This window comes from Mus pahari, chromosome 3, assembly GCF_900095145.1.
Source record: "Mus pahari chromosome 3, PAHARI_EIJ_v1.1, whole genome shotgun sequence".
NCBI classification, from domain to species: domain Eukaryota; kingdom Metazoa; phylum Chordata; class Mammalia; order Rodentia; family Muridae; genus Mus; species Mus pahari.
This window is the reverse complement of record NC_034592.1, coordinates 75664485-75673610: the sequence shown is the minus strand read 5'-3', so window position 1 is coordinate 75673610 and position 9126 is coordinate 75664485. Positions and strand designations below refer to the sequence as shown.

Genomic DNA, 9126 nt, shown 5'->3' with positions numbered 1-9126 from the left:
CTGGGCAAGAGGCACACTCAAGCCAGAGCCAGGGAGGGAGTCCCAGGCTGAAGAGTCCCTACTGACCCATCCTTACTAGCTCGTGGCTCTGGAACAGTGGAGCAGCGTCCCGGGTCCCGAGTCCCAGGAATGTGGGAGGGCTAGGCGGACAGGGAGGGGGCGCTTCCTCCGGCCGCGGGAGGGGAGACGCCAGAGCGTGCACCGGGCTCGCCACCGCCCACTCCCCGCCCGCCGCCAGCTCGCTGGGGGCGGGGGCCGCGGCGAGAGGGCGGCGAGGGGCCGCGGAGCACGGCAGCGGCCGGCCCGCCCGAGCTGGAGGAAGCGATGAATATTCAGAGGGGGAGGGGAGGAGAGGGGGCCGAGCGCTCGGCGCGGCTCCCTGCAGCCGGAGCCGCATGACGCGCGGAGGAGGCAGAGGGAGCAGCCGGGGCCGCGGGAGCCGGGAGCTGGGAGCCACGCGCGGGGGGTGGGCGCCGCTCGCTCCGCCCCGCGAAGCCCCTGCGTGTCTAGGGCCGCGGCCGCTCCGCGCCAGGCGCGCTAGGCTCCGCCGTGTGGCCGCTGCCGCCGCCGCCGCTGCCGCTGCCGCTGCCATGTCCCCGGGGAAGCCCGGGGCGGGCGGAGCGGGGACTAGGCGGACCGGCTGGCGGAGAAGGAGGCGGAGGCGTCGGCTGGAGGCGGAGACGAGGGCGCCCGGCTTCGGGCACACGGCGGGGCGCGTCCCGGGCACGTTCCAGGGCGCGCAGGGCATGAAGCCCGCGGCGCGGGAGACGCGGACACCCCCGCGCTCGCCCGGGCTCCGCTGGGCGCTGCTGCCGCTGCTGCTGTTGCTACGCCAGGGCCAGGTAAGCTTTCGTGTGGGCCTGGGAGTGTGGTGAGAAGACGCGGGCCGAATTGGTATCGCCTGCACCTGCCCGGGTGTCACCCGTTCCAGGAATACCCGGCGAGGGTCTTAGAGATCGCGGTCCTGGGAGCCTTCCTCCTGGAGGAGGCTGGCAGGGATCTTGGCCAGCCTCCCGCTCCCGCCACCCAGCCCCTTCCCTGGCTCCCGGGTACCAGGGGAAGGGCAGGATTCCGGGGTCCCCAGGGTGTCCCCCGCCGTGCCCGTTGACTCTTCCATGGAAGCTCCCGCATGGGCTGCAGGCGGCGGTGGCCCGGCCTTTCCCGGAGCTGGTCACGTCTGGCCAGCGCGGGCCCTGCTTGTGCGCCCGAAGCGGCCGGAGGGGGCGTGTTTGCGGAGGGCTGTGGATGCGGACCAGGGACAGCCTGGCTGAGCCGAGGCCGACCTACGACCTGGCCTGGAGGGGCCCGAGGGCTTGGACGGAAGGGCAGTGGCGGTGGCCGGGTGCTTGGGGACAGGCCCTGGCGCTGGGCGGTGGGCGAAGCGCCGGACTCAGAACCGAGGGCGCTTTTTGTGGGGGAAAGTTCCCAGCCATGCCAAGGCGTCCCTTGAGTCTGCTGGCCCTGTTCTCATCATCGCTCCTGAGATAGTGCTGGCTTTTCTGGGTGTGTATTCGTGCTTTGTGGGCGCTAGCTATCCCCCTCCCCTCCAGACCTTTTTTTTTTTTTTTTTTTTTTTTTGCTTCACTTTTTTTTCCGATAATAGTTGGACTCGAATTTTGGATCTTTTCTCTCAGTGGTATTTTCGTGGCAGGGGATGTGATGCAAGGCAGCTGGGGGGACATTCCCATTTTGCAGATAGGGAACTGAGGGAGAGAAGTGAAAGAGTGGAATCACCCAGCTGGTGCTGTGGGAGCTGAGCAAGCGAGTTCTGCCTCACAGCCTTCTGGGAACTGGCTGTGGTCTTGAACCCTGCAGTGGAAAGTGGCCTGGAAGATGCTCTTGTCTTGCTTTTTGCTAATGAAAGTCTCTCTTGCTTTATAGATACCAGCTCTAAACAGATAGTGAGACACAAATGAAGCATAGACTGGGGATGGAAACTGACTTCGAGGGAAAGCTTTGCACGCACGCACGCACGCACGCGCGCGCGCGCGCGCGCGCGCGCACACACACACACACACACACACACACATATACACACACACACTCACAGAGGAGGATTGTCCTAGAGGAAACATAGGCACTGGGGCAGCAGAGCAGGCGGGCAGAAGGGAGCCTGAGTCTGGGCCTGCCCTAATTGTCAGCAAGGGTAACTTATAGTTTCTAGAGCAGGATGTGCACAGGACTCATGGAGGCCTGGAATGTGGTGTTGTCCCAGCAAATAATTCTTTACTGGAGTGGGTGAGAGCTGAGTCTGAAGAAGCACCAGAATTGAATTTGCCCCCTTTCCCCACTTCCATCTTTAGCAAAAAGCATCTGCAGGAATGGGGGAGGGGACACACCATTTCATAGTAGAATTGTTCGAAGGACTTCCATTGAAGAGTGAAAGAATTTTGTAAATTCTTATATTATATATAAACCACTTTTCATAGAATGCCTTTTCAGATGGGATTACCATCAGGGAACATTGTGAACGAGCTGTTTTCATCCTTTCCCTGTAGGAAATTCATGCACAGCAGTCTTTGACTGCTTAAAGAAAAATAACTGCTACATATTTGAAGTCCCCCTTTCCCCAAGAATTCACTATGCAGACTAGGGTGGCTTCAAGCTCATTGAGATCTGTTGCTTTTGAGTTCTATGTACAGGGATGGCCTGGTCTTGAACTAAAGTTTATATTATAGAAACATTTGAGCCACATTTCTCTTTAGTTTAATTTGATATACATATGTATATGTATATGTATCTTACTTTTGTTTCAACAGTAGTCGAAGTTGCAAGCTGTGCTTTGAATCAGCAAAAAGTATCTTGGGTAAATTTATCTCTTGCCCAACCCTTCCCTGCCTTTCTTTAGCACATTGCTACCCTCCGCCTGCCTTGTGTTTGCTTGCTTCCTTCCTCTAGTTCCTTCTGTAAAAACTCAAGAATCCTGTCTTCATATTCTTGTTTTTTTTGTATTTATTACAAAATAGGAAATGTAAAAGGTTTCATGAAGAAATATCTCCCAAAACAATCCTTTTCAGCAGTTTCGTTTTGATATGGACTCTTGCAGGGTATCGGCGCCCCACCCTCTCTCTCTTTCTGTGCAATGCCGCCGGGGGATGGAACCCAGGGTAGGGGATGTGCTCTACCACCGAGTTACATTCTCAGTTCCAGAGAAGCTCTGCGCTTTTGAAGTGACTCAGAGACCATGTCAGGGGCAGACAGGATAGGCCATTGAGTGAGAGTTCTTGCTACACCAGCATGAGGATCTGAGTTCAAATCCCTAGGGCCAGTGTAAGACGTGGAGTGTGGTTGTGTGTGCCTGGAACGGGCATACACTGGGTGCGTGGAGACAAGAGCCTCACTGGCGCTTGTTGGCTGCCAGCCTATCACTAGAGTCAGGAAGAGACCCTGTCTGAGAGGAATAAGATTCTGTGTCCTCTGCCCAGTGTAAGCACAGGCATGTGTATCCATACACATGTACATATTATACTGAAAACACATAGACTCTTATCCTTAGCCCCCCCTTTAAAAATAAGCTCCCCTCCTTTTTTTTTTTTAATGTTGCCTGCCGTGCTGGTAGAACTCATTATATAAACCAGGCTGTCCTTAAACTCACAGAGATCTGCCTGCCTCTGCCTCTCAAGTTTTGGGATTGAATTTGAGCACCAGCATGCTTGGTGATAGCTCCAGCCCTTCAAACCTCTTAGATGAGGACGTTGAACTTGAGAGAAGAGGTTACTTGGCAAGATAGGATTATAAAAAAGCCAAGAGTGGAGCTTGAGTTACCAGTCTGGGCCTAGGCTTTTTGGCTGTGTTTTCTCTGCGAGCACAGTGCTGTGTTACTGTATGCCCCAAACTGCTTACAAATTGAGTTTAAGAGTCAATTAGAGCAAGCTTACAATTATCTCCAGCTCCAGGGACTCTGACCTTCTCTTTTGATCTCCACAGGCACCCATACATATGTGGCAGACAGTCACATAGTTAGACACACATACACATCAATAAAAGAAAAATTATAAATCTTTTAAAAGTCAGTTTGATTTGAGATATTTTTGAAATTTCTTTGTGTAGAAAGTAAGAGGGAACTTATTTGATGGCTTCCCTAAAAGTGGATTTTTTTTCAGATGAGGCTTTCTTATTTTTTGTAGTACAATCAACAATAATGGGGAGGGAAAGAAAGGAAAGGGAAAAAAAGGTCACAGAAAAGACCCAGCTCTGTCTGGACACCGATGAGGACAGGGTGTGGAAGCTGGAAACTGAGATGCCGGAAGCATCAGTACTTAGTAGGCCCGGAAAAGCCATTTTTGAAACTGGCATCCCACTCCCTTTCTCCAAGACAGGAAGGGCAGTCATAGATGAGCCTAGTGCAAGGACTTTCGTAGGTGTGCTGTCTTAACTGGTCTCTTTCTGGGTGCATTTCTTACTCACTAGTTTTGGTTTATGTATGTATTAGGCAGTGTGGCAAAGTGATCTCTCCTTTCTCTCTTGAGACATATAGTCCTGTTAGGTTCCTTAATCAGCTTGACAGCAGTCTGTATTAAAATAGATGATGATGATGATGATGATGATGATGATAGCAACAAAACAAAACCAACTGGTAACCACTTGGTCTCACAGTGTTCCCTTTTGCTTTGTCTTGTGTCATTTGGTGGATACTTACTTTGTATTTTTATGTCTTGTGGCTAATCTATAAGCCTGATTATTTTCCTGCTTCAACCAGAGTACACACACTAAATATTTTGGCTCCTCTTATAACTGCTTTTTAAGTTCTCACAGGAGTGACTTTATTTTTGTTTTGCTTCAGAACAACAAAGGAAAACCCAACCATTCTGTTTTGTTTGCAGACAGTTTAAGAAAACAGAGCAAATTGGTTTATGGTTAGTCTGTGACTTTGGGCTAACTTCAAGTTCAGCCCCAGGACAAAGATGACCAGGAATACCCAAGCTTTCCTGAGCAGAGAGAATCCTGGCTCCAGAGTGAGCAATTTTGGTCAGCAAAGAGGTTATTTAGCTCCTAAAAGTAATGCTTGAGGCTGGGGCCGAGTTGCTGGATGACTGTAGGCCTGGCTTTAGCCAGTGCATCATAAGTAATTACTTCTTAGTTCATTCACTTCTTGGCCAGGGGAATTATTTTGAGTGCTGGATAAGATGCAATTTTCTGTGTATTTCCCTTTTAGCATCATGCCACTGATAATATTATAATTAATAGGTAGCATTAGGTGTGGCGGGCACTGTGTTAGGCTTTTAATGCACTGTCTCATTTGGCCATTTCAGAAGTTCTGGCGGTAGCTGCTGCTCATGTTCTCAGTTTATGATTCTCAAGTAGAGCCAGGTCTCTGTTGCTCCAGTTTCCTGTCCTGGGCTATAGAAGTCATGGTGACATTGAGGTTTTCAGGGTGTAACTGAGCATTAGTGCCAGACTTTTGTGGCAAGAGACAGGCTTGAGGGTCCAGAACCTTGATAGGCCTGAGAATTATTTTGGATTCTTTGTGTCCCAAATCATGTCACACCTTCAAGCCCCTCTTGGCAACTTCTGTTTCTTTGAAGCCTGAGTATGTATACAAAGGCACACCTGCCTGTGTGGGTAAACTGAAGTGGAAGAGCCTGGGTGTGGGCTTGCTCTGCCATTCAGTAGCTACAAGAACAAGCCAGTCACCCTCTGTGACTCTTCATTTCCTTATCTGGGAGCTGGAACTAATACTTCCTGCTTAGCTGGGTGGTGGTGGTGGGGGGATCAAATAAGATAGAGGGACCGCTGTCAAGTAAAACCTGAAGCCTGATGCATTTGTTCGAAGTGGTTGCTGCTGTTACGTAGGGGCATTTCAGGGTAGGAAGGGAAGAAATGGGGCTTTGAGTCATTAGTTCCCAGAACAAATATTTGTTAAATGTTTCTCCAAGGTGTTTTATCTTTTTGATGTTAGGTATTATTTTACTTAGCAAAACAGTATTTGTAAACTATATCAAGCCCATGATTTTATAGTCAGACCAGGCTGCATATGGGCTCATGGTAAGGAAATTTGTTTAAATATAATAGTGAATCCGAGGAAGCAGTCTGAGTAAAGGATCTGTAGGTGTGAGGAGGTTTTGTGAAATTACACAGGTGATAAATGCTTAATTTGGGGCCAGTCCCTGAGCCAAGGCGATTCTGGGAAAGAAGAGCTTGCTTTCTTATGGGCTATGAGGGTGGGGAATGATTTAGATGACCAGATACATAGTCACAGTGGCGATGTTGGCAGTGAGTCATTCCTGAGGTCCCTTCAGAGAGAGAGAGAGAGAGAGCTGGTTCTGGGCTGGACTTGCCAGAGAGGGAATGGTGGGTGGGTGGGTGGGTGGGGAGTGAGGGCAGGCGGGCAAAGAGTCCCTGGGTGGAGACCCGTGGAAGTGTCAGAAATCTCTGACCAGAGAAGTTTACAGCGGGTTTATCACCATCTGGTAGGGCTGGCTTTCCACTGCCTTTTCTGGTGACCCCTCAGAGGACAGGAGCTGTAGGAAACTTGTTATTACTTCCTTATTAGTGACAGCTGTAGCCGTCCTATTGTCTCAGAATTTCCATGGCATGGAAATGCCTGGGTTGGGGGTAGCGGGGAGGAGATGGCCGAAGCAAGCTCGGCTCCCACAGAACCTCTAATTTTAGACATGCAAATAATTTTCAGTTCCACTTTTCCTTCTTCCTGTTAGAGGGAAGCTGTACCCTGCTGCTGCCATTTCTGAAGTTTGTGCAGACAATGCTGGTATTATGTCACAAACTAGCTGCTTCTCTGGGGCAGGAGTGGGGTGTGGGGGGGGAGTGTCGTTTTCCTGGGTAGATGTGCCAGGGGCCAGCCCAGTGTAATTTCATGCTTTCTGATATTAAAACATGGCACCAGCATGAACTTTATAGTGATGCCGTCTTTCTTGGTAACGAGGCTTTTAATAGAAGGGAAGAATCGTTTTCCTAAAGGAGTGAAACCATGGAATTTTGTGTCGTTTGAGTTTTCTAGCTCCTTTAGTAGCTCTTTTTTTATTTATTTTTGAAACAGGATATCGCTGTGTCTTCCAGGATGCTCTTGAACTGCCGCTCCCCTTGTCGTCTGCTTCCTTAGTGAGCGGAGGTTTACAGGTGCACACCACCATGCCCAGACTTTTCTTTCTTCCTCCCCAGCCCCTGTCTCTTTTTTCTTTACACAGAGTCTCACAGTGCAGCCTTTTGTTAGCCTTGAATTCACTATGTAGACTAGGCTGGCTTTGAACTCATAAAGATCTCCCTACCTCTGCCTCTATAGTGCTGGGAGGGAGGGGTGTGCCGCCTTGCCCCGGCATACCCAGCTTTTAATAAACTCTTTAGAGTGGATTTTTTTTCTTCTTTTTTGTGGTACTGGGATTGGAACCCAGGTCTTCTCATGCACAGAGCAAGCACTGTCTACATCCTTAGCCCCTGGACTAGTAAAAGTCCAGGTTAAAACCCCCCAGTGTGAACCCGTGTACAGTAGACCCTCCATTTCTGTGTTCTTGCTTCTAGGGTTCAGTCAGACATGGCTCAACTGAGGCTAGGAGTACTAAGTAGAATATTTTGAGAGAGCAACTGCAGTCACATAATTTTTGTTAAGAGTGTATTGTTATAACAGTACATTTTTATTAGTTTATTATTGCTAATATCTTACCGTATCTAATTTATAAATCAGATTTTATCATAGATATATTTGCTAGAAAGAACATTATATGTAATGTGTGTGGAGGTCAGTGCTGTCCATGTCTTTAGGCTCTACTGAGAGTCTTGGAGTGTCTCCTCTATGGGAAATGCAAGGCTCAGAAAGCTATCAGTCCTTCTTAAAGATAGATCATTACTACTACTACTACTACTATTATTATTATTATTATTATTATTATTATTATTATTATTGAGGCAAGCTATCACCGTGTAGCTCTGTCTGGCCTTGAATTCCCAGATATGCCCCTGCATCAGCCTCTGGGAGTGTACTACATGCCTTGCCAAAACAGATTTCCAGGAAATTTTCTTCTTGTGATGAACAGGTGTTGCGAGGCAGAATGACCAGAGGTTCTTCATTCTCAGCTACGTAGTGAGTTTGGGACTGGCTGGACTACATGCCGTGTCTCATGTCCCAGTCCTGAAAATGGTTCTGTGGGCAGGTGATGTAGCTGAGCAGTAAGGCATTTGCCTAACACCAGGCTTGATACCCAGCATTTCCCTATAAACACTACATTTTTATTTGTGTGTGTGTGTGTGTGTGTGTGTGTGTGTGTGCGCGCGCGCGTGCGTGTGTGCATGTGTGTGCATGTGGTAAGTGTACCATGAAGCATGAGTGACAGTCAGAGAAAACAGGAGAGTTGGTTCTCTCCTTCTACCATGTTGGTCCTGGGGTCCAAACTCAGGTCATCAGGTTTGGTGGCAAGTGCCTTTACCTACTGAGCCATCCTGGTGGCCCATACAAGCTACTTATAGAGCATAATTATATACATGTTGTGCTTGATATGTAGTCTCTTAATTTACCCAGTTATTTTGGAGATTATGCCAGTTTTTACCTGTGCAAACCTATTCTTCTAACTAACTGCCTGGAAGCCAGCCACATGGGCCTTCCTTCCCAGTGGGCCCTTGGCTGTTTCTGTGTGACCCCTCCCCCTCCCTCTAGTCCTTCTTCCTGGAATGCCTTTGGTGTTTATTTTTTGTAACTGTCACAGTAAAACACAACGAGTTAAGCGTTATGGAAGCCTGGGGTGGTTGCTGTGAAAATTGCAAAGGTAGTAAGTTGAGAGGTTCTTCACTGGTGTTGTGCTGTCTGGTCTTAGGACTGCAGAGATAGGAGCGGTGGCGCTGCTTAAAGCTCAGAGCTCTGGAATGGCTTTCAGAACTGTTGCCCCGTTGTACCTGCAAATGTGGGTGTGGAGAGGCCTGCTTCTCTATACCCTCGCCTGGGTTGAGGATTGTTAAACTTCTAAGTGTGTGCAAATCTGAGAGGTAAAAAAAATTTTATCATGAAAGTTGTTTGTATCTTTAATTTTGAGTTAGTTGAATATCGTTTTCAGTGTCCCGGGTGTGTGTGTGTGTGTGTGTGTGTGTTTACTTGTTGTTGACTCAGGAAAAAAAGAAAAAAACATTTCTTTTTGGGCTGGGGAGATGGTTCACTTGATAAAGTACTTGGCGTGCTAGAAT

The 9126-nt window shown here is 49.0% G+C and overlaps 1 protein-coding gene across 2 annotated transcripts in view; it reads left to right on the top strand.

Annotated features, from left to right (window-relative positions):
• The first annotated feature begins 395 nt into the window (after window positions 1–395).
• Ptprj (protein tyrosine phosphatase receptor type J) overlaps window positions 396–9126 on the top strand; it is a 151749-nt gene continuing 143018 nt past the window's right edge. Inside the window, exon 1 of one of the 2 annotated variants that reach the window (XM_021192953.2) lies at window positions 396–842. In XM_021192953.2, coding sequence (XP_021048612.1) covers window positions 396–842 — 447 coding nt within the window. The remainder of the gene's footprint in view (window positions 843–9126) is intronic. The other variant, XM_029536812.1, reaches the window with a different exon arrangement.